We start from the raw sequence: 24131 nt of genomic DNA, 5'->3' as shown, positions 1-24131 counted from the left end.
TGTGTGTGTGACCCTGTGTGTGTGTGTGTGTGACCCTGTGTGTGTGTGTGAGTGTGACCCTGTGTGTGTGTGTGAGTGACCCTGTGTGTGTGTGTGTGAGTGACCCTGTGGGTGCGTGGGTGCCCCAGGTGCGTTGGTGCCCCAGGTGCGTGGGTGCCCCTGGCTGTGTGGGTGCCCCTGGCTGTGTGGGTGCCCCGGGTGCGTGGGTGCCCCTGGCTGTGTGGGTGCCCCTGGCTGTGTGGGTGCCCCGGGTGCGTGGGTGCCCCGGGTGCGTGGGTGCCCCGGGTGCGTGGGTGCCCCCTGGCTGCGTGGGTGCCCCTGGCTGCGTGGGTGCCCCGGGTGCGTGGGTGCCCCGGGTGCGTGGGTGCCCCGGGTGCGTGGGTGCCCCTGGCTGCGTGGGTGCCCCCGGGTGCGTGGGTGCCCCTGGCTGCGTGGGTGCCCCCAGGTGCGTGGGTGCCCCGGGTGCATGGGTGCCCCTGGCTCCGTGGGTGCCCCGGGTGCATGGGTGGCCCTGGCTGCGTGGGTGCCCCGGGTGCGTGGGTGCCCCCGGGTGCGTGTGTGCCCCGGGTGCGTGGGTGCCCCCTGGCTGCGTGGGTGCCCCGGGTGCGTGGGTGCCCCCGGGTGCGTGGGTGCCCCGGCTGCGTGTGTGCCCCGGGTGCGTGGGTGCCCCCTGGCTGCGTGGGTGCCCCCGGGTGCGTGGGTGCCCCCGGCTGCGTGGGTGCCCCCAGGTGCGTGGGTGCCCCCAGGTGCGTGGGTGCCCCCAGGTGCGTGGGTGCCCCTGGCTGCGTGGGTGCCCCGGGTGCATGGGTGCCCCTGGCTGCGTGGGTGCCCCGGGTGCGTGGGTGCCCTGGCTGCGTGGGTGCCCCGGCTGCGTGGGTGCCCCGGGTGCGTGGGTGCCCCCGGGTGCGTGGGTGCCCCTGGCTGCGTGGGTGCCCCGGGTGCGTGGGTGCCCCTGGCTGTGTGGGTGCCCCGGGTGCGTGGGTGCCCCGGGTGCGTGGGTGCCCCTGGCTGTGTGGGTGCCCCAGGTGCGTGGGTGCTCCGGGTGCGTGGGTGCCCCTGGCTGCGTGGGTGCCCCGGGTGCATGGGTGCCCCTGGCTGCGTGGGTGCCCCGGGTGCATGGGTGCTCCGGCTGCGTGGGTGCCCCGGGTTCGTGGGTGCCCCGGCTGCGTGTGTGCCCCGGGTGCGTGGGTGCCCCGGGTGCGTGGGTGCCCCCGGCTGCGTGGGTGCCCCGGGTGCGTGGGTGCCGTGGGTGCGTGGGTGCCCTGGGTGCGTGGGTGCCCTGGGTGCGTGGGTGCCCCGGGTGCCGTGGGTGCCCCGGGTGCGTGGGTGCCCCGGGTGCGTGGCTGCCCCGGGTGCGTGGGTGCCCCGGGTGCGTGGCTGCCCCGGCTGCGTGGCTGCCCCGGGTGCGTGGGTGCCCCTGGCTGCGTGGGTGCCGTGGGTGCCCCGGGTGCCGTGGCTGCGTGGGTGCCCCGGGTGCGTGGGTGCCCCGGGTGCGTGGGTGCCGTGGGTGCCCCGGGTGCGTGGGTGCCCCGGGTGCGTGGGTGCCGTGGGTGCCCCGGGTGCCGTGGCTGCGTGGGTGCCCCGGGTGCGTGGGTGCCCCGGGTGCGTGGGTGCCGTGGGTGCCCCGGGTGCGTGGGTGCCCCGGCTGCGTGGGTGCCGTGGGTGCCCCGGGTGCCGTGGCTGCGTGGGTGCCCCGGGTGCGTGGGTGCCGTGGGTGCCCCGGCTGCGTGGGTGCCGTGGGTGCCCCGGGTGCGTGGGTGCCCCGGCTGCGTGGGTGCCGTGGGTGCCCCGGGTGCCGTGGCTGCGTGGGTGCCCCGGGTGCGTGGGTGCCGTGGGTGCCCCGGCTGCGTGGGTGCCGTGGGTGCCCCGGGTGCGTGGGTGCGTGGGTGCCCCGGCTGCGTGGGTGCCCCGGGTGCGTGGGTGCCGTGGGTGCCCCGGCTGCGTGGGTGCCCCGGGTGCGTGGGTGCCGTGGGTGCCCCGGCTGCGTGGGTGCCCCGGGTGCGTGGGTGCCCCGGGTGCGTGGGTGCCCCGGGTGCCCCGGCTGCGTGGGTGACCGGTGTGTGTCTCCCCGCAGTCGGTCAGCCTGATCGAGCGTGGGAACCCCTCGCGCAGCCTGGAGCAGGTGTGCCGCTGGGCGCACGCGCAGCAGCGCTCCGACCCCGCGCACGCCGAGCACCACGACCACGCCGTGTTCCTCACCAGGCAGGACTTCGGGCCCGCAGGTATGCAAGGTACTGTACTGATCGCCGTCGGCTGCGTGCGGCTTGCTGGGGGACGGCCGGCCCAGGGGGAGCGGTTCCTGCCAGCACGGCCAGCGGGGCCCGGGGCAGAAAGGCTGCCGACCCTCCGTGTGTGTGTGAGGGAGGAGGAGGAGAATTCATCCCCAGCAGGAACCTGAATGGTAAAGAAACAAACAAGGAAATCATCTCTGTTCATAGGGTCAGCAAGGCTGGAAAAGACCTCAAAGATCATCCAGTCCAACCTGTCACCCAACACCTCATGACTGCTAAACCATGGCACCAAGTGCCACATCCAGTCCCCTCTGGAACACCTCCAGGGATGGGGACTCCACCACCTCCCTGGGCAGCACATTCCAATGGCTAACCGCTCTCTCTGAAGAACTTTCTCCTCACCTCCAGCCTGAACCTCCCCTGGCACAGCTTGAGACTGTGTCCTCTTGTTCTGGTGCTGGGTGCCTGGGAGAAGAGACCAACCCCCACCTGGCTACAACCTCCCTGCAGGGAGTTGCAGAGAGCAAGAAGGTCTCCCCTGAGCCTCCTCCAGGCTAAGCAACCCCAGCTCCCTCAGCCTCTCCTCACAGGGCTGTGCTCCAGACCCCTCCCCAGCTTTGTTGCCCTTCTCTGGACACCTTCCAGCAGCTCAACCTCTTTCCTAACCTGAGGGGCCCAGAACTGGACACAGGACTCAAGGTGTGGCCTCAGCAGTGCTGAGTCCAGGGGCACAATGACCTCCCTGCTCCTGCTGGCCACACTGTTCCTGATGCAGGCCAGGATGCCATTGGCCTTCTTGGCTGTCTGGGCACACTGCAGGCTCATGTTCAGCTGCTGTCAACCAGCACCCCCAGGTCCCTCTCTGCCTGACTGCTCTCCAGCCACTCTGACCCCGGCCTGTAGCTCTGCCTGGGGTTGCTGTGGCCAATGTGCAGCCCCTGGCACTTGGATGTGTTCAATCTCCTGCCCTTGGCCTCTGCCTATCTGTGCAGCCTGTCCAGGTCCCTCTGCAGAGCCTCTCTACCCTCCAGCAGATCAACTCCTGCCCCCAGCTCGGTGTCATCTGCAGATTTACTGATGATGGACTCAACCCCCTCATCCAGATCATCAATGAAGACACTGAAGAGGCTGGGGCCCAGCACTGCTCCCTGGGGATAGCAGTGGTGACTGTTGGGTCCTCAAGTCCTTCCTTCACTTCCTTCCCTTTGTTGCCAAAAGTCTTTACAAAAAGTTATAGCTATAAAAAGCCCAAAACCCCATGGATTGGGAAATGCTTTTAGCAAGTGCCAAGGAATTTATTGAATGATTGAGTTTTTCTCTCCTGTGAGAGGCGGAAAAGGGGAAATCACCCCAGGAGTGGAGGTGGCAGATTGCTGTCTGGCTGGGAGAAGGTGGCCTGGCCCAGAGCTGCCCCACTGCACTGCCTCTGCCTGGGGCTGCTCCTGGGGGCATCTGTGGCTGCATGGCAGGGGTGCCCTGAAGCCCCCCTGAGCAGGGCTGGGGTTTTGGAGGGGGGGGAGGACACCTTCTGTCTTCTCTCTCTCTTCCTTTCTTCTTTATGTTTGGGCTGGCAGATGGTGGTCACCAATACAGATAAGGCACCCATGGGTCCCCCCCAACACCACTGAGGCACCCATGGGTCCCCACCAGCAGTGCTAAAGAAGCCTGGCCAAAGGCATCCGTGGGTCCCTTTGCTGCCCTCACGCTGGCATGAGGCCAGAGAGCTGCTGTTGGTTCTCAGCACAACCTGACCCTGCTTTAGGCACTGGTGGCAGGCTGCTGCTGCTGCTGGTAGCCAGTCCTTGGGCTGCCACCCCAGTGACCTGGGCAGCTCCTCTTCTTCAGGGCCTTCCTCTTTGTTTTCTGCTCCTCCTGCACTGAAGGCAGGCTGGGGGCTGTTCGGGGGTTTGCAGTCTGTCGTTTTTGCTCCTCTCAAAGGTTTTCTCTCTCCCCTCCTCTCCCCACCCCTCCTCCCCTGCCCAGGCTATGCGCCGGTGACGGGGATGTGCCACCCGCTGCGCAGCTGCACCCTCAACCACGAGGATGGCTTCTCCTCAGCCTTTGTTGTTGCCCATGAGACTGGCCATGTGTAAGTCCTGGGGGAGCTTCTGGTGGCCTCTCAGTGCTGGTAAGAAAGCTGGGGACAGACACCCGAACAGGGCCTGTTGTGGCAGGATAAGGGCTGCTGATGGTTTGAGACCCCATGCAGCGCTACAGGCTGGGGGATAGAACCATGGAACTGTCAGGGCTGGAAGAGACCTCAAGGCTCAGCCAGCTCCAACCCCCTGCCATGGGCAGGGACACCTCACACTGCAGCAGGTTGCTCACAGCCACATCCAGCCTGGCTGCAAACACCTCCAGGCAGGAGGCTGCTACCACCTCCCTGGGCAGCCTGTGCCAGGCTCTCTGAACTTCTCCCTACCATGGTGAGTGGCTGGAGTGCAGCCTGGCTGAGAGGGACCTGGGAGTGCTGGGTGACAGCTGCTGAACATGAGCCAGCAGTGTGCTCAGGGGGCACAGGCGGCCAGTGGCATCCTGGCCTGCATCAGGAACAGTGGCCAGCAGGAGCAGGGAGGTCATTGTGCCCTGGACTCGGCACTGGTGAGGCCTCACCTCAAGCACGGTGTGCAGCTCTGGGCTCCTCACTTCAGGAAGGATGTTGAGGTGCTGGAGCAGAGCAGAGTGACCAGACTGGTGTGGGGGCTGGAGGGAAAGTCTGATGAGGAAAGGCTGAGGGAGCTGGGGGTGTTCAGCCTGGAGAGGAGGAGGCTTAGAGGGCACCTTACTGCTCTCTACAGCTACCTAAAAGGAAATTGTAGTCAGGTGTAGGTCAGGCTCTTCTCCCAGGCAACTTGTGACAGGACAAGAGGGCATGGCCTGAAGCTGCACCAGGGCAGGCTTAGGTTGGATATTAGGAAGCACTTCCTCATGGAAAGCCTGATCAGACACTGGGATGGACTGCCCAGGGAGGTGGTGGAGTCACCATCACTGGAGGTCTTTCAGAACAGATTGGATGTGGCACTTGGTGGCAGGGTTTAGCTGATGTCATGGTGTTAGGTCTTAGGCTGGGCTTGATGATCTCAGAGGTCTTTTCCAGCCTCAATAATTCTGTGATTCTGTGAAAGAGGGAGATTCAGTCCAGACAGAAGTAAGAATCTTTTTCCACTGAGGGGGTGAGATACTGGCTCAGGTTAGCTGGAGAGGTGATAGATCCCTGGATCCATTCAAAATCAGGTTGGAACAGACCTTTAAGATCAAGTCCAGCTCTGCCAGGGCACCACTGAACCATGTCCCTCACAGCCATGTCTACACAGCTTTTAAAGCCCTCTGAGGAGGGGGAACCAACCACTGCCCTGAGCAGCCTGCTCCAGGGCTTGACAGCACTTTCAGGGAAGACAAGTTCCTAATGTCCAAGCTAAACCTTCCCTGCTGCAACTTGAGGCCATTTCCTCTTGTCCTATCACTTGTTCCTTGGGAATAGAGACCAATCCCCACCTCATTCCGACCTCCTGTCAGGGAGTTATAGAGAGCAGTGAGCTCTCCCCTCAGCCTCCTCAACAGGGCTTGTGCTTGAGACCTCTCACCAGCCTCACTGCCCTTCTCTGGACATGTTCAAGAAATAGTGTGGCCAGCAGGAGCAGGGAGGGCATTGTGCCCCTGGACTCAGCACTGGTCAGGCCACACCTTGAGTCCTGTGTCCAGTTCTGGGCCCCTCAGGTTAGGAAAGAGGTTGAGCTGCTGGAAGGTGTCCAGAGAAGGGCAGCAAAGCTGGGGAGGGGTCTGGAGCACAGCCCTGTGAGGAGAGGCTGAGGGAGCTGGGGTTTCTTAGCCTGGAGAAGAGGAGGCTCAGGGGAGACCTTCTTGCTCTCTGCAACTCCCTGCAGGGAGGCTGTAGCCAGGTGGGGGTTGGTCTCTTCTCCCAGGCAGCCAGCACCAGAACAAGAGGACACAGTCTCAAGCTGTGGCAGGGGAGGTTTAGGCTGGAGGTGAGGAGAAAGTTCTTCCCAAAGAGAGTTCTTGGCCATTGGGATGTGCTGCCCAGGGAGGTGTTCCAATAAGGATTGGATGTGGCACTTGGAGCCATGGTTTAGTTGCCAGGAGGTGTTGGGTGCTGGGTCATAGGTTGGACTGGATGATCCCTGAGGTCTTTTCCAAACTGGCTGACTCTGATTCTAAGCATCTCAACGTCCTGCTTCAGCTGAGGAGCCCAGAGCTGGAGACAGTACTGAGGTGTGGCCTAACCAGCGCTGAGTATCATGGAAGAATGACTTCCCTGCCTCAGGTGGCTGCTGTCACACCCTTGGACCTGCCTTTCCTCCTGCTTCTCCCCCCCAGGCTAGGCATGGAGCACGACGGGCAGGGCAACCGCTGCGCCGACGAGACCAGCATGGGGAGCATCATGGCGCCGCTGGTGCAGGCTGCCTTCCACCGCTACCACTGGTCCCGCTGCAGCAAGCAGGAGCTCAGCCGCTACCTCCAGTGAGTCAGCCGCAGCCAGAGGAGATGCCCTCCTCAGGTGGGGTCAAGGCCTGCTGCTCCTGCAGGGAGAGTCACAGCATCACACAGAAACACCCAGGCTGGAGCAGAGCCTGGGGATCACCAAGCCCAGCCCAGAACCCTGCTCTGCAAGGGTCGTCCCTAACCATATCCCCAAGCACCACATCCAAACCACCTTCAAACACCTCCAGGGTTGGTGACTCCACCACCCCCCTGGGCAGCACATCCCAGTGCCTGACCACTCCTGCTGTGGAAAGTCTTCCTAATGTCCAGTCTAAACCTACCTAGTTGCAGCTTAAGACCATTCCCTCTTGTTCTATCACTAATCAGCACCAGAACAAGAGGACACAGTCTCAAGCTGTGCCAGGTGAGGTTTAGGCTGGATGTTAGGAAGAAGTTCTTCATAGAAAGAGAGATTGGCCATTGGGATGTGCTGCCCAGGGAGGTGGTGGAGTCACCATCCCTGGAGGTGTTCAGGTAGAGACTGGATGGGGTGCTTGGTGCCATGGGTTAGTTGATCAGATGGTGTTGGATAATAGGTTGGACTCAATGATCTCAAAGGTCTCTTCCAACCTGGTCTGGTCTGGTCTGGTCTGTCCTGTCCTGTCCTGTCCTGTCCTGTCCTGTCCTGTCCTGTCCTATCCTATCCTATCCTGTCCTGTCCTGTCCTGTCCTGTCCTATCCTATCCTATCCTATCCTGTCCTGTACTATCCTGTCCTGTCCTGTCCTGTCCTATCCTGTCCTATCCTATCCTGTCCTGTCCTGTCCTGTCCTGTCCTATCCTGTCCTATCCTATCCTGTCCTATCCTATCCTGTCCTGTCCTGTCCTGTCCTGTACTATCCTGTCCTGTCCTGTCCTGTCCTATCCTGTCCTATCCTATCCTGTCCTGTCCTGTCCTGTCCTGTCCTATCCTGTCCTATCCTATCCTGTCCTGTCCTGTCCTGTCCTATCCTGTCCTGTCCTGTCCTGTCCTGTCCTATCCTGTCCTGTCCTGTCCTGTCCTGTCCTGTCCTGTCCTGTCCTGTACTATCCTGTCCTGTCCTGTCCTGTCCTATCCTGTCCTGTCCTGTCCTGTCCTGTCCTGTCCTGTCCTATCCTGTCCTGTCCTATCCTGTCCTATCCTATCCTGTCCTGTCCTGTCCTGTCCTGTCCTATCCTGTCCTGTCCTGTCCTATCCTGTCCTGTCCTGTCCTGTCCTGTCCTGTCCTGTCCTATCCTGTCCTGTCCTGTCCTATCCTGTCCTGTCCTGTCCTGTCCTGTCCTATCCTATCCTGTCCTGTCCTGTCCTGTCCTATCCTGTCCTGTCCTGTCCTATCCTATCCTGTCCTATCCTATCCTATCCTATCCTATCCTGTCCTGTCCTGTCCTGTCCTGTCCTATCCTATCCTGTCCTATCCTGTCCTGTCCTGTCCTATCCTGTCCTGTCCTATCCTATCCTGTCCTGTCCTGTCCTATCCTATCCTGTCCTGTCCTGTCCTATCCTGTCCTATCCTATCCTGTCCTGTCCTATCCTGTCCTGTCCTATCCTATCCTATCCTGTCCTGTCCTGTCCTGTCCTGTCCTATCCTGTCCTGTCCTGTCCTATCCTGTCCTATCCTATCCTATCCTATCCTATCCTGTCCTGTCCTGTCCTGTCCTGTCCTATCCTGTCCTGTCCTATCCTATCCTATCCACCTGTGAAAAGAGACCAGCACCAACCTCTCTATGAGGTCCTTTCAGGTAGTTGTAGAGAGCCAGGAGGTCTCCCCTCAGCCTCCTCTCTTTCACACTACCCATCCCCAGCTCCTGCAGTTGCTCCTCATCAGACTTATTCTCCAGGCCCTTCCCAGCTTCCCTGCCCTCCTCTGCCCTGGCTCCAGCACCTCCACATCTCTCCTGTATTGAGGTGCCCCAAACTGGACACAGCACTCAAGGTGTGGCCTCCCCAGAGCTGAGCACCAGGGGACAATCCCCTCCCTGCTCCTGCTGGACACAGCATTTCTGATCCCAGCCAGGATGCCTTTGGCTTTCTTGGGCACCTGGGCACACTGCTGCCTCCTATTCAGTTGCCTGTCCATTAGAACCCCCAGGTCCCTTTCTGCCACAAAAGAAACCAGTGCCCAGGTCCCTGTTCAGCTTGGAGAAGAGGAGGCTCTCTACAGCTACCTGAAAGGAGGCTGTGGAGAGGTTGGTGCTGGTCTCTTCTCACAGTGATAGAACAAGAAGGAACGGCCTCAGCCTATGCCTGGGTAGGTTCTGACTGGACATTAGGAAGACTTTTTCCACAGCAGGAGTGGTCAGGCATTGGAATGTGCTGCCCAGGGGGGTGGTGGAGTCACCAACCCTGGAAGTCAGATGTGGTGCTTGGGGATATGGTTTAGGGGTGACCCTTGCAGAGCAGGCTTCTGGGTTGGACTGGGTGATCCTGAGGCCCTTTCCAACCTGAATGTTTCTGTGATTCTGTGGCTGGGAGGCCTTGTTTTGGCCAGAGCGGCAAAGGTAGTTCCACAGGAGGTTATTTTGCCCTTTTGCTTCTGCTGACAACTTGGTTCCTTCCATGAGTCTCACTTGGTTTTGAGCTGTGGAGACTGGAGGCAAAGAGGAGCCTGATAAAAGCTGGAGGTGTCAGGAGAGCAACAGTTTGCAGATGCTCTCTGCTGCTGGAGCCCAGATCCAGATCTCAGATGCTTTTGCTTTGCTCCTCTGTGGGATCCCCTTTAGGCCATGAAGTATTTTGAGCTCCATCACAAGGTGGAGCTTTCTGCACATCAGGGCCAAGAAGAGCAGCAGGAAGCACAGGTGGTGGTGGTGCACCAAGGGGCTCTTTGGAGGACTCTGAGCAGTTGGTCCTTGCTGGAATCCTGTTTTGCAGTGGTGGGCAGTTGGCATCAGTGCCAAGGTCATTTCAGTTTCTCCACAGCTGGTCTTAGGGAGAAGGCTGGAGGTGAGGGAAGGGTTGAAGGTGAGAAGAAGTCCTCTGTGTGTGACTCTGCTTTGCTTCTGCCCTGCATCTGTGCAGCTCCTACGACTGCCTCTTGGATGACCCTTTTGAGCACCAGTGGCCTACCTTGCCAGAGCTGCCGGGCATCAACTACTCCATGGATGAGCAGTGCCGCTTCGACTTCGGCGTGGGCTACAAAACGTGCACAGCAGTGAGTGTGGGGTGCATGGCTGAGCTGTGTCCCACCCTGCCACCCTCAGCCACCTGCTGTAGGGGCAAGGAGGGGTCCTGGAGCTCCCTGTCCCACCCCAGCTCCCCTCTCCTCCCCAGTTCCGCACCTTTGACCCCTGCAAGCAGCTGTGGTGCAGCCACCCAGACAACCCTTACTTCTGCAAGACCAAGAAGGGGCCCCCGCTGGATGGGACCGAGTGCTCTCCAGGCAAGGTAGGGGCTGGTCCTGCTTGCCCTCTCTCTGGGACAGGACAGGGACACCCTTGAGGGCAGTGGGTGGTGGGTGCCTGGGTTTGTTGAGCTTGTGTTACTCCTTATTTTCCCCGGTTTAGGCTCAGAGGAGGACTTTGGTTTATCTTCTGGTCTGCTGCAGAGAAACAGGACTTGCTTGGTCACCTGGCAAGGGAATGATGACATCATTGCCCCTCCAACCTCAGGATGTCATCAGGCCTTTACCTCAGGCTCTCTTAGCCTGTCTGTTATCACAGAATGAAAGTGTGAATGTATTGGAGGAGCTGCTGTCCAGGGTAGATTTTTGAGTGGTCCTTTGCTGGAGGGTGGCTGGTCATGAAGTATCCAACACCTACTCACCTGACATCCAGGGAGACCTGGACAGGCTGGAGAGTTGGGTGCAAGGTAACCTCATGGAGTTCAACTAGCTCAAGTGAAGGGTTCTGCACCTGGGGAGGAAGAACTACCTGCATTAGTATAGCTTAGGGGCTGACCTGCTGGAGAGCAGCTCTGCAGAGAAGGACTTGGCAGTCCAGGTGGACAAAAAGTTCACCAGGAGCCAGCATTGTGCCATCATTTTGGTTGCCCATGGAGGTGGTAGAATCCTCATCCCTGGCAGCATTCCAGGTCAGGTTGTCTGGGGCTCTGTGCAGCCTGCTCTAGTTGCAGGTGTCCCTGCTGACTGCAGGTGGGACTAGGTGACCTTTGAAAGTTCCTCCCAGCCCAAAACGTTCCATGGTTCTAGGAAATGATTCAGCTTGCTCATCCCCAAACTAGCCTGGAGTGCAGCCCTGCTGTTACATGCTCAGGGACTGTTCCTGGTCCGGCTGCCCACTGAGGGCCATAGAGTCACAGAACTGTCAGGGCTGGAAGGGACCTCAAGTCTCAGCCAGCTCCAACCCCCTGCCATGGGCAGGGACACCTCACACCACAGCAGGTTGCTCACAGCCACCTCCAGCCTGGCTGCAAACACCTCCAGGCAGGAGGCTGCCACCACCTCCCTGGGCAGCCTGTGCCAGGCTCTCACCACCCTCCTGGGGAACAACTTCTTCCTCACAGCCAATCTCAAGCTCCCCACTTCTAGTTTTGCTCCATCCCCCCCAGGCCTTTCACTCCCTGACACCCTCAGAAGTCCCTCCCCAACTGTCTTGTAGCCCCCTTCAGATACTGGAAGGCCACAATTAGGTCTCCTCAGACTCTTCTCTTCTCCAGATTGAGCAGCCCAACTCTGTCAGTCTGTCTCCATAGCAGAGGAGCTCCAGCCCTCTGCTCTTCCTCCAGGGCATGCTGAAGAGCCTCTTCCTCCTGTGCTTTGCACACCCTGAGCCATTCTGCAGCGCCGTGGGTGCAGGAGGGCTTCTCTTTGCTTCAGAAGGGGCAGGTGTGGAGCTCCTCCTCTTTCTCCTCCCTTCCAGTGGTGCTTCAAGGGTCACTGCATCTGGAAGACCTCAGAGCAGCCTTACAGCCAGGATGGCAGCTGGAGCTCCTGGTCCAAGTTTGGCTCGTGCTCCAGGACCTGTGGGGGCGGCGTGCGCTCGCGCAGCCGGAGCTGCGACCACCCACCGTAGGTTTGGCCTCTGTCCCCCTCCCTCCACCTGGGAGAGCTGGAGTAGCTTCCTTCCCCTTGGGGGCTTGCTTGGTTGGTGGGAATGGAGACACCTGCTCCTGGATGAGCTGTGCTGTGTGTTTGGTCACTTTTGAACAGTGCCTCCTTGCCTTCCCATCCCGCCCCCAGCTCCTTGTGGTGGGTTGAAAAGTTGCCCCCAGCACATAATTGCCAGAGCAGTTCAGCTGGAAAGCAAATGGAGCTGTGTTTATAAGCACAAGTACTGTCTAAATGATGGGATGCAATGCATATGTATGAAATACACACCATTGGCTTATATCTGCAGTTTATAAACAGCACAAGAATAGCTTCCCCCTCTCCCTGCTCCCTTCCCTCCCCACTGCACACAGGGGACAAGAGAGAGCAGAGAGTTGCTGTTAGTTACTTAAGCACACCAAGAGCACATTCGAGGCCAGCAAAACCAGCAGAAGCCACAACTTGGTATCTGCTAGAGAGGGGAAGCCCAAAAGAGAGGTTAGTTTGCAGCTCTGACTTTGCTGTTTGTTCTCTGCCCACTGGCATTATTTAGACCTTATCATTATTTCTCTTTTTTACCTCCAATGGTAATTTATTTACCTCCTGCCACTTTCTGCTCCAAGACCTGTGGGAAAAAATGTCTAGGCCCAGCCTAAAAACCTGCCCCCACTCTTGATGCTCTTTTTGCCTCTCCCTCTGTGCTTCCCAGCCCGGCGTATGGCGGCCGCCCCTGCCCGGGAGCCACCTACGAGTACCAAGTGTGCAGCACCGAGGAGTGCCCAGGGCCCTTCCAGGACTTCCGTGCCCAGCAGTGCTCCAAGCGCAACTCCTACTACACCCACCAGAGCAGCAAGCACTCCTGGCTGCCCTATGAGCATCATGATGGTGAGCAGCTCCTGGCAGAAGCCAAATGACCTGCCCTCACAGGAGGCCCTGCTGGAGGCTGTCGCCGTGGGCTGGTGGAGGCTGTGCCAGCGGCGTGGGTGTTGGATTGTGCACAGCTTCAGTGCTGGAAACTGCAGTGCAATAGGCTGGCACCAGGTAGCCAGATGCTAGCAGCAGCAGTGTGCCCAGGGGGCCAAGAAGGCCAAGGGCATCCTGGCCTGCATCAGGAACAGTGTGGCCAGCAGGAGCAGGGAGGTCATTCTGCCCTGTGCTCAGCACTGGTTAGGCCACACCTTGAGTCCTGTGTCCAGTTCTGGGCCCCTCAGGTTAGGAAAGAGGTTGAGCTGCTGGAAGGTGTCCAGAGAAGGGCAACAAAGCTGGGGAGGGGTCTGGAGCACAGCCCTGTGAGGAGAGGCTGAGGGAGCTGGGGTTGCTTAGCCTGCAGAAGAGGAGGCTCAGGGGAGACCTTCTTGCTCTCTGCAACTCCCTGCAAGGAGGTTGTAGCCAGGTGGGGGTTGGTCTCTTCTCCCAAGCAGCCAGCACCAGAACAAGAGGACACAGTCTCAAGCTGTGCCAGGGGAGGTTTAGGCTGGTTGTTAGGAAGAAGTTCTTCCCATCAAGAGAGATTGGCCATTGGGATGTGCTGCCCAGGGAGGTGGTGGAGTCCCCCTCCCTGCAGGGATTTCAGAGCTGTGTGGATGTGGTGCTGAGGACAAGGTTCAGCGGTGACCTCTCCCTGCTGGGTTAGCAGCTGGACTTGATGATTTGAAAGGACTTTTCCAAGCAAAATGATGTTGTAATTCCAATAATGGCAACCAGAGATAAATCCATTTCCAGTTCTTCAGAAGCTTGGTTTCCACTCTCTGTGTGCTTTGGCATGCAAGAGGCCTTGTTTGCCCTTGGGGTGGTGGGGAGACGGCGCTGGCTACTCGCTCCCGGAGCCACAGCGGCAGCCTGCCAGGCCGGGCTGGGCTGGGAGCCAGCTCCTGGCTTAGGTGTTCCTCATGCCCAAAGCCAAGTGTCTGGCAGTGCAGGGTCATGCTGTGTGTCCCTGGAGTTGCCTTCTGCTAATTTCCACTCACTAGTGGTGTCCCCTAGGGATCAGTTCTGGGTCCTGTCCTGTTCAATGTCTGTATTGATGATCTGGATGAGAGGATTGAGTCAGTCATGAGCAAATTTGCAGATGACACCAAGCTGGGGGCAGGAGTTGATCTGCAGAAGGGCTCTGCAGAGGGACCTCGACCGACTGGGCAGATGGGCAGAGGCCAATAGGATGGCATTCAGCAAGTCCAAGTGCCAGGGGCTGCACTTTGGCCACAGCAACCCCAGGCAGAGCTACAGGCTGGGGTCAGAGTGACTGAGAGCAGCCAGGCAGAGAGGGACCTGGGGGTACAGGTTGATGGTAGGCTGAACATGAGCCTGCAGTGTGCCCAGGTGGCCAAGAGGGCCAATGGCATCCTGGCCTGCATCAGGAACAGTGTGGCCAGCAGGAGCAGGGAGGTCATTGTGCCCCTGGACTCAGCACTGCTTAGGCCACACCTTGAGTCCTGTGTCCAGTTCTGGGCCCCTCAGGTTAGGAAAGAGGTTGAGCTGCTGGAAGGTGTCCAGAGAAGGGCAACAAAGCTGGGGAGGGGTCTGGAGCACAGCCCTGTGAGGAGAGGCTGAGGGAGCTGGGGTTGCTTAGCCTGGAGAAGAGGAGGCTCAGGGGAGACCTTCTTGCTCTCTGCAACTCCCTGAAGGGAGGCTGTAGCCAGGTGGGGGTTGGTCTCTTCTCCCAGGCAGCCAGCACCAGAACAAGAGGACACAGTCTCAAGCTGTGCCAGGGGAGGTTCAGGCTGGAGGTGAGGAGAAAGTTCTTCCCAGCAAGAGAGATTGGCCCTTGGGATGTGCTGCCCAGGGAGGTGGTGGAGTCCTCATCCCTGGAGGTGTTCCAGAGGGGACTGGATGTGGCACTTGGTGCCATGGTTTAATTAGTCCTGAGCTGTTGGGTGACAGGTTGGACTTGATGTTCTCTGAGGTCTTTTCCAACCTTATGGATTCTATGATTCCTGGGCAGCAGAAAGGATGTGGCAGAGCGAGGCAGTAGCCTGGCCCTGGGAAACCTGGTTGCAAGCTGAGATGAGTGTCTGTCCTCAGTCACCTCAGTGCACTCCCATAACTCTTGTTTGTTTGTTTTGTTCTGCTGCAGATGCTCAGAAGTGTGAGCTGATCTGCCAGTCTGAGGGGACAGGGGCCGTGGTCTTCATGAATCAGGTTGTGCACGACGGTACTCGCTGCAGCTACCGAGACCCCTACAGCGTCTGCGTGCGGGGAGAGTGTGTGGTGAGGAGCTGATGGCTGCTGCTCAGCCCTCCCTGTCCCATGCCTGTCCAGAAGAGAAGAGAGCTGCTGCAGCACTCTGCGGGCCTTTCAGAACTTAGAGGGTCCTAGAAGAAAGACTGGGGCAATCTTCTGAGCGGGACAAGGGATGATAGTTTGAGTTAAAAGAGGGAGATTCAGACTGGAGAGAAGGATGAAATGTTTGACACTGAAGGTGATGAGACCCTGGCCCAGGTTGCTCAGAGAGGTGGTAGATGCCCCATCCATGGGACCATTCCAGGTCAGGTTGTATGGGCCTTTGAGCAAGCTGCTCCAGTTGCTGCTGTCCCTGCTGACTGCAGGTGGGGTGGGCTTGATGACCTTTAAAGGTCCCTTCCAACCCAAACCAGTCTGTGATGCTCTCGACCCACTGCCCCTTGGGGATGCTTGTTACAGCCTGGGTGTAGCAGGGGGTCCTGGGGGATGGTGGGCTGATGGGCTGGGGCTGCAGGGCTGTAACCCCCTGCTTGTCCTTTCTTCCCATGGGTGACAGCATGTTGGCTGTGACAAGGAGGTTGGCTCCCTGAAGCAGGATGACAAATGTGGGGTCTGCGGGGGGGACAACTCCCACTGCCGGACGGTGAAGGGCACGCTGGCCAAGACCCCCAAGCAGCCAGGTGAGTGAGCTTGGGTGGCTTTGGGGGTGACTTTGGTCAGGGTCATCTGGAGGAGGGCCACAAAAATGCTAAGAGGGCTGGAGCACCTCTGCTGTGAGGCCAGGCTGAGAGAGTTGGGGTTGTTCCTTATGCAGAACAGAAGGCTCTGGGGAGACCTTCCGGTGGCCTTTCAGGACTTAAAAGAGCTGATCAGAAAGCTGGGGACAGACTTTGGAGTGGGGCCTGTTGTGACAGGAAAAGGGCTGATGGTTTGAACCTAAAAGAGGGAGACTGGAGAGAAGGAAGAAATGTTTGACACTCAAGGTGGTGAAACACTGGCCCAGGTTGCCCAGAGAGGTGGTAGAAGCCCCATCCCTGGAACCATTCCAGGTCAGGTAGTTTGGGACTCTGCCTGCTCCAGTTGCAGATGTCCCTGCTGGTTGCAGGGGGGTTGGACTAGATGACCTTTAAAAGTCCTTTCCAACCCAAACCAGTCTGTGAGTCTATGATTTATGTACATGTCCAGGTGGAGCAAACCAACTCTTTCTCTTCCCTCCACGCTTTCTTCTTCCCTTTCAGCAGGTGTTTTGAAGATGTTTGAGATTCCAGCTGGGGCAAGGCACCTTCAGATAGAAGAAATAGAGCCAGCATCCCACAGCATTGGTGTGTACACCATAGTTCACCTCTCCCTTCACCTGCTGCCTCTGTCTCAGCCCTGTCCTGAAAAATCCCTGCCCCAAGGGTCTTCTTACTTGGGTCATCCCAGTCCTCCAAAGAGAAGTGACATTGAAATACCTCCTTTCTCCTCCAGCTGTGAAGAATCAAGCCACAGGTAACTTCATCCTTAATGGCAAGGGCAGAGAAGCCAAAAGCCAAGTGTTCATTGAGATGGGCTTGGAGTGGGAATACACAGTTGAACATGGCAAGGAGAGCCTGAAAACCAGTGGTCCTCTGCATGAGGCCATCAGTGTTTTGGTAAGCCTGGCTGACTTGTCCTCTGGGCACCTTGGGGACAACCATTACCTAGTGGTACAGGGAGGGAAGGTGGTCTGAGACAGCATGGAGAAGGTGATGGAAGGACTTTGGTAGAGAAAGGATGTAGGGGAGTTAGGGCCTAGGTTCCCAGGGAAGGTCAGTGCTCCTGTCCATCCCCATGGCTGGTGCTGGCTTTGGCTGTAGAGTGTGGTCCTGCAGGATTGTCCAAAGGCTGGGGTTGGGATGTTTGGGCAGCAGTCTTCTCTACAGCTGCAGAGGTATGTTCCCAAAGGGTAGACTCTGTGTTCAGAGCCCACCTGATCATGTTGGAGGTAGCAATAGGGTTGGTGTCTCCTACTCTCCTCTGTACCTTACCATGTGGTCATTGTTTTCTTCATTTTGCTTTGATGGCCTCCCCTTCCCTTTCCCACGGCATCACTCCTTTTTCTCCTTCCCTGCCTCCAACTGTTCTCTCTTTTTTGACCCTGCAGGTCATCCCTCAGGAGGAGGAGGTGAGGAGCAGCCTGATGTACAAGTACATCATCCATGAAGACCTGCTGCCCATGATTGGGAACAACAACATCCTGCTTGAGGAGATGGATTCTTATGAGTGGGCCCTCAAGAGCTGGTCTCAGTGCTCCAAGGCCTGTGGAGGAGGTAGCTGCCCCTTTTTAAAGCCTGCAGTATGTGTTTGAGGCTGTGCTTGGGCATATTAGAGTTGTTGGCATATTAGCAGTTGTTTTGGTTGGAAGAGACCACCTTCAGCCTGCTGTTGTCCAGCACCCCCAGGCCAGAGAATCACAGAATGGCCTAGGTTGGAAAGGACCTCCGAGATCATCTACTCCAACCTCCCCACCACGGGCAGGGATCCCTCTCAGCTAGACTCAGCTGTTCAAGCCCTCATCCAACCTGGCCTTGAACACCCCCCAGGGAGGAGGCATCCACAACCTCCCTGGACAACTTGTTCCATCTTGCTAAGATCCAGCCTGACCCCACTCTCCCTCAGCTTCAAACCATTCTGCCTTGTCCTGTCTCTAGACACCCTCATGAAAAGTCCCTCTCCAGCCTTCCTGTAGGCTCCCTTCAGGTATTGGAAGGCAGCTCTGAGGTCCCTCTGGAGTCTTCTCTTCTTCAGGCTGCACAACCCCAGCTCCCTCAGCCTGTCCTCATAGCAGAGGTCCTTTTCCACTGGACAGTTTCCACCCACTCTGCCCTGAGCCTTGGAGTGCTCATGGGGTTGTTGTGATCCAAGTGCAGGACTCAGCACTTGGCTAGCATGACAGAACATAGGAGCAGGCTTCCCAGGGGGGATGTGGAGTCTTCCTCTCTGGAGGTATTCAAAACCCACCAGGATGCATTCCTGTGTGACCTGCTCTAGGTGATCCTGCTCTGGCAGGGGGGTTGGACTGGATGAGCTTTTGAGGTCTCTTCCAGCCCCTAACATTCTGTGATTCAGTGATCTCATACAATTGGCCTCTTCAAGCCTGGCTGAAGCACTGCTTGGTCCCTCTGTGTGGTGACATCCCAGAGGACACATCCCAGCAGGGATCATAGAATTGTCAGGGTTGGAAGGGACCTCAAGGATCAGCCAGTTCCAACCCCCTGCCATGGCCAGGGACACCTCACACCACAGCAGGTTGCTCACAGCCACCTCCAGCCTGGCTGCAAACACCTCCAGGCAGGAGGCTGCCACCACCTCCCTGGGCAGCCTGTGCCAGGCTCTCACCACCCTCATGGGGAACAACTTCTTCCTCACAGCCAATCTCAATCTCCCCACTTCTAGTTTTGCTCCATCCCCCCCAGTCCTATCACTCCCTGACACCCTCAAAAGTCCCTCCCCAGATTTCCTGTAGTCCCCTGCAGATACTGGAAGGACACAATAAATCCTCTCAGAGCCTTCTCCTCTCCAGACTGAACAGCCCCAACTCCCTCAGGCTGTCTCCACAGCAGAGCAGCTCCAGCCCTCTGCTCCTCCTCATGGCCCTGCTCTGGGCATGTTCTAATACTTCCAGATCCTTCTTGTACTAGGTGCTCCAGAGCTGGACACAGTGCTCCAGGTGGGGATTGATCAGAGTGGAGTAGAGGGGGAGAATCACTTCCCTCGACCTTCTGGCCACAGTTCTTTTGCTGCTGCTTGGCTCTCTGGGCTGCAAGTGCTGACTGCTGGCTCCTGTTGAGCTTCTCATGCACCAGCACCCCCAAGGCCTTTTCTTCAGGGCTGCAGAGGAGGGAGCAGACTGGGAGTAGGTGGGGGAAGGGGGACAGGGAGAAGGCAGCTGGTGGGATCTGTGCAGCCATTGCCTGCCCCCTCCCCAGGCATCCAGTACACCAAGTACGGCTGCCGGCGGAGGAGCGACAGCCGCATGGTGCACAGGAACTTCTGCGACCACAGCAAGAAGCCGAAGCCCATCCGGCGCCGCTGCAACCCCCAGGAGTGCTCCCAGCCCATGTGAGTCCGCCTCGGCCGGCTCCGTCCCCTCCTCGCCCTTCCCCTGGGGCTGCTTCCCAGCCCGGGGGGCGCCATAACCGCGTCCCCGCCTTACGCTCCCTTCCCCGCCTCCGGCAGGTGGGTGGCAGAGGAGTGGGGCTCCTGCAGCAGGTCCTGCGGCAAGCTGGGGGTGCAGGCGCGGGCGGTGCAGTGCGTGCAGCGCCTGCGGGACGGCACCAACCGCACCCTGCACACCCGCAACTGCCCCGGGCAGCGCCCCGAGGCCCGGCGGCCCTGCGCCCGCGCCCCCTGCCCCGCACAGTGGAGGACCGGCGCCTGGTCGGAGGTGAGCTGGCGGCGGGGAGGGATCCGCCTGGCTGCGTGCTAGGGGGCTGTGAAAGAGGGGCGCGAGGGCCAGGAGCTCTCCTGGAGACACGGGTGTGAGAGCTGCTGCTGTCTTCCCTCAGGGTTGTGGGGGAAGTCAAAATTAGCCAGGGGTAGAGTGATAGAATGGTCCAGGCAGGACGGGGCCTCCAAAGCTCATCCAGCCTGACCCCCCCCAGTCAGCAGGGACAGCCCCAGCCAGAGCTCCAGAGGTCATCCAGCCCGACCCCTCCATAGTCAGCAGGGACAGCCCCAACCAGGCACTGAAAAGGATTGGTTGGGTTTGAGAAGACCTCTGAGGTCATCAGGTCTGGAGATTAACTCAGCACTGCCAGGTCACCACTGGACCATGGCCCTCAGCACTGCATCTACCCTGCTCCTAAATCCCTGCAGGGATGAGGACTGCACCACCACCCTGGGCAGCCTGGTTCAGCATTTGACAACCCTTTAGAGAAGTTGTTGTTCCTAATGTCCAACTTAAACTTCCCTGGTGGGACTTGAGGCCATTTCCTCTGGTTCCCTCTCTGTTACCTGGGAGAAGAGCCCAACCCCTAGCTCACTCCAACCTCCTTTGAGGGAGCTCCTTTGAGAACAATGAGGTCTCCCCTCGGCCTCCTCTACACCAGATTAAACAACCTCAGTTCCCACATCTGCTCCTCAGCAGCCCCCTTCTCCAGGCCCTTCTCCAGCTTTGTTGCCCTTCTCTGGGCCTTCTCCAGCACCTCGTTGTTGCTCCTGTAGTGGGGGGCCCAGAGCTGACCCCAGTCCTCAAGCTGCACCCCGGTGAAGAGCAGGATGGGTTTGCTGGGGAGCGAAAGCCTTTACTAGAACCAATATCCACCCGAGGAGTCGTCACCTGCAGCTCCCCGTTTGGGGGTGGCTGTTGGGAGGTGCCAGCTGCCCCCACCGCACCCCTAAGTGTCTGTCTGTCTGCTTGCCTGCCTGCCTGTCTGTCTGCAGTGCTCGGCCAGCTGCGGGGAGGGCGTCCAGCAGCGGCAGGTTGTGTGCAAGGGCAGCGAGAGCGGCGGGCGCTGCGAGGGCGACAAGCCGGAGGCCGTCCAGGGCTGCCGCCTGGCCCTGTGTCCCGGTGAGAGGATGAGGAGGGGACACTGGGGGGGTGGGAGGCACATGCCAGCGGGGGACTGACCTTCATACATTCACAGAATCACAGAAGCATTCAGGTTGGAGCAGAGCCTGGGGATCACCAAGCCCAGCCCAAAACCCTGCTCTGCAAGGGTCACCCCTAAACCATATCCCCAAGCACCACATCCAAACCACCTTGACACACCTCCAGGGTTGGTCACTCCACCACCCCCTGGGCAGCACATTCCAATGCCTGACCACTCTTGCTGGGAAAAATTCTTCCTGGTATCCAGTCTGAACCTACCCAGTCACAGCTTGAGGCTGCTCCCTCTTGTTCTATCACTAATCACCTGTGAGAAGAGACCAGCAGCAGCCTCTCCACAGCCTCCTTTCAGGTAGCTGTAGAGAGCCAGGAGGTCTCCCCTCAGCCTCCTCTCTTTCACACTAACCATCCTCAGCTCCTGCAGTTGCTCCTCATCAGATTTATTCTCCAGGCCCTTCCCAGCTTCCCTGCCCTCCTCTGCCCTGGCTCCAGCACCTCCACATCTCTCCTGTATTGAGGTGCCCCAAACTGGACACAGCACTCAAGGTGTGGCCTCCCCAGAGCTGAGCACCAGGGGACAATCCCCTCCCTGCTCCTGCTGGACACAGCATTTCTGATCCCAGCCAGGATGCCTTTGGCTTTCTTGGGCACACTGCTGGCTCCTATTCAGTTGCCTGTCCATTAGAACCCCCAGGTCCCTTTCTGCCAGCAGCTTTCCAGCCACACTGCCCCAAGCCTGCAGCGTTGCTTGGGGTTGCTGTGACCCAAGTGCAGGACCTCACTTGACCTTGTGGAAGCTCAGACCATTAACACTGGCCATGGATCCGATCCATCCAAGCCCCTCTGCAGAGCCTCCCTACCCTGGTGCAGAGCAACACTCCCTCCCCAGCTCCCTCAGTCATTCCTCATAAGATTTATTCCTCCAGCCCTTCTCTGCTTCAGGGGGGTGCTAGCAAAGAAGGTTGGGGTGAACGTCCCTGCTGCTGGCAGAGAAAGGGTTAAGCAGCCCAAAGTTGTCACCTTCCCCTTCTTGGCCCTGCTGTGTTCTGGGAGTCTGAGGATGCAAATTGCTGAGGGGCCACCCTGGACTTCAGCTTGGGTGGCTTAAGTGCTGGGTCACCTGGGTGCTCTCCCTGGGATTTTGTTTTTCAGAAGATCCCTTAAAACCAAAAAACAGCCCCCCCAAAAGCCCCTCCTGTGGGATTTGCTGTGCCCCCCACTTCCCCTGGCAGCTGGGCATCCTGGCGTTCTCTCCACAGGGAAGCTCTCTGGCATCACCACCGGCGCCGATTCCGATGACCACAGCACATCCAAAGGGCAGCAGGTGCCCCAGGAGGGAGCCCCAAACCCTGTCAGCAAGGTCTCCTCCAGTAAGTGTCCCTGCTCGGGTGAGGAGCTGCTGCCGGGGTGGGAAGAAGGACACCATCCAGCAGCGGCTCTGCGGGGCTCGACCCTCCGCTGCTGCGTGCTGGATGGCTCTGCTGCAAGCTCTGCTGCAAGCTCTGCTGCAAGCTCTGTCTCTAAGCTCTGCCTCTCGGCTGCCATCTCCTGGAGCCTGGGGTCCTGCAGTTCCCCCTGCCGTGGGCTGGGCGCTGTCTTGCACTCCCTTTGCCTCTCACATTTTATGCCCTTCTCCCTTTTGTCTGGAACTTCCCTCAGCCTCCCCTGTTTACCCAAGCCGGGGAGATGGCTTCTGGCTTTTGCTCCTGGCATAAAGCACCGGGGCCAGGTGCACCATGGCTGGATTTAAGATGCTGGTTTGGAGCATCTTGCTGGGGTGTTTTTTTTTTCAGTCCCATGCACAGAAACCTGGAGCTCTTTGGCTTCATTTTTCAGCTCACCTCTTCCTGCACAGGCATTGCCAAACGGGGCACAGAGCACTGGAATGGATCACAGAACAGTTTGGATTAGAAGGGACCTCTAAAGGGCATCCAGTCCAACCCCCCTGCAGTCAGCAGGGGAGACCTTCTTGCTCTCTCCAACTCCCTGAAGGGAGGCTGTAGCCAGGTGAGGGTTGGTCTCTTCTCCCAGGCAGCCAGCACCAGAACAAGAGGACACAGCCTCAAGCTGTGCCAGGGGAGGTTTAGGCTGGATGTTAGGAAGAAGTTCTACACAGAGAGAGATTGGCCATTGGGATGTGCTGCCCAGGGAGGTGGTGGAGTCCCTAGAGGTGTTTAGGAAGAGCCTGGATGGGGTGCTTGGTGCCATGGTTTAGTTGATTAGATGGTGCTGGGTGATAGGTTGGACTCAGTGATCTCCAAGGGCTCTTCCAAACTGGTTCATTCCATTCCATTCCATTCCATTCCATTCCATTCCATTCCATTCCATTCCATTCCATTCCATTCCATTCCATTCCATTCCATTCATCTGCAACTAGAGCAGGTTGCTCACAGCCCCAGACAACCTGACCTGGAATGGTTCCAAGGATGAGGCATCCACCACCTCTCTGGGCAACCTGGGCCAGGCTCTCACCACCCTCAGTGTCAAAAATGTCTTCCTTCTCTCTAGTCTAAGTCTACCCTCCTTAAGTTCAAACCATCACCCCTTATCCTGTCACAACAGGCCCTGCTCAGAAGTCTGACCCCAGTTTTCTCAGAGGACCCCTTTAATTACTGGAGGGCAGTAAGGGAAGGTTGTCTTTGGGACCATCAGGAAGGTGCAAGGCTGGGAGCCTAATGCTTAGAATCATTTAGGCTGGAAAAGACCTTCAAGATCGTTGAGTCCAACCAAATACCCTACTCTGCTAAGTCCACCAATAAGCCATGGTCCCCAGGTACCACATCTCAATGGCTTTTAAACACCTTCAGGGATGGTGACTCCACCACCTTCCTGGGCTTGACAACCCTTTCAGTGAAGCCTTTTTTGCCTAATGTCCAACCTCAGCCTCCTCTGCTGCAGCCTGAGGCCATTTCCTCTCCTTCTATCACTTGTTATGTTGGAGAAGAGGCCAACCCCTACCTGACTCCAGCCTCCTTTCAGGGAGTTGTAGAGAGCCAGAAGGTCTCCCCTCAGCCTTCTTTCCTTCAGACTAAGCAACTCCCTGTCCTTCAGCCCCTCCTCACCAGCCCTGCTCTCCACACCAGCTCCTTGCTCTTCTCTGGACCTGCTCCATCACCTCGCTGTCCTCCCTGCTTCGGAAGGTCTTTGCCTCCCACGCTTGCTGATGCTGCTCTGCCCTTCTTCCAGGGGAGCTTTGCCTGGGGGACAAGTCCATCTTCTGCCAGATGGAGGTCCTGGCTCGCTACTGCTCCATCCCTGGCTACAACAAGCTGTGCTGCGAGTCCTGCGGCAGGAAAGCCTCCTCCGCCTCCGGCTCGCCCCCCACCGCGGGCCCCAGCGCTGCCCCGGCCACCCACGGGCCCAGCCCCTCCCTGCCTCTCTCCCCTGGCCCCACCGTCCCTGCCCGGGGACCCCCCGGGGACCCCACCCCACTGCCCGGGGCCGGAGGGGTTCCTGGCTCCAGGGGGCTGCCGGCCCCCAGCGAGCCGGCCAGGGGCCAAGCCTCCAGGTAACCTGCTGGGGACCACCTCACCAGGGGGCAGGGGAAGCCTTTCACCTCCTTCCCTCTCCTCCTTCTCCTCCTTCTCCCTTGCTCTTCCCTCTCCTCCCCACCTCCAGTGGTGTTTCTCACAGGTGGCACTGCCAGGTCTGGCTCCTCCGGACCCTGAGCTATCTTTGCTCACCT

At 58.8% G+C, this 24131-nt stretch overlaps 1 protein-coding gene across 1 annotated transcript; it reads left to right on the top strand.

Moving 5' to 3' along the window:
- The first annotated feature begins 466 nt into the window (after positions 1 to 466).
- ADAMTS14 (ADAM metallopeptidase with thrombospondin type 1 motif 14) lies at positions 467 to 23958 on the top strand. Its single transcript, XM_054174630.1, has 19 exons — positions 467 to 567; positions 765 to 903; positions 2075 to 2222; positions 4215 to 4320; positions 6567 to 6710; positions 9729 to 9861; positions 9981 to 10094; positions 11528 to 11676; positions 12404 to 12579; positions 14768 to 14901; positions 15431 to 15554; positions 16113 to 16196; positions 16345 to 16508; positions 17000 to 17165; positions 18825 to 18957; positions 19075 to 19282; positions 20281 to 20407; positions 21706 to 21816; positions 23633 to 23958. Exons 1-19 carry the CDS (start codon positions 467 to 469, stop codon positions 23956 to 23958), a joined length of 2787 nt encoding a protein of 928 aa, XP_054030605.1.
- The last annotated feature ends 173 nt before the right edge of the window (positions 23959 to 24131 follow it).

Source organism: Dryobates pubescens, chromosome 30 (assembly GCF_014839835.1).
Source record: "Dryobates pubescens isolate bDryPub1 chromosome 30, bDryPub1.pri, whole genome shotgun sequence".
In the NCBI taxonomy this organism is placed as follows: Eukaryota; Metazoa; Chordata; class Aves; order Piciformes; family Picidae; genus Dryobates; species Dryobates pubescens.
Note: the sequence above shows the minus strand (reverse complement) of the source record. Positions and strands in the feature narration are given on the sequence as shown.

Excerpts from the sequence above, each read along its gene's own strand:
- ADAMTS14 (XM_054174630.1), top strand. The coding sequence starts at position 467 with ATGGGTGCCCCTGGCTCCGTGGGTGCCCCGGGTGCATGGGTGGCCCTG. Across the intron at positions 4,321-6,566 it reads GCCCATGAGACTGGCCATGT|GCTAGGCATGGAGCACGACG; the intron begins GTAAGTCCTGGG and ends TCTCCCCCCCAG. Across the intron at positions 12,580-14,767 it reads GCCCTATGAGCATCATGATG|ATGCTCAGAAGTGTGAGCTG; the intron begins GTGAGCAGCTCC and ends GTTCTGCTGCAG.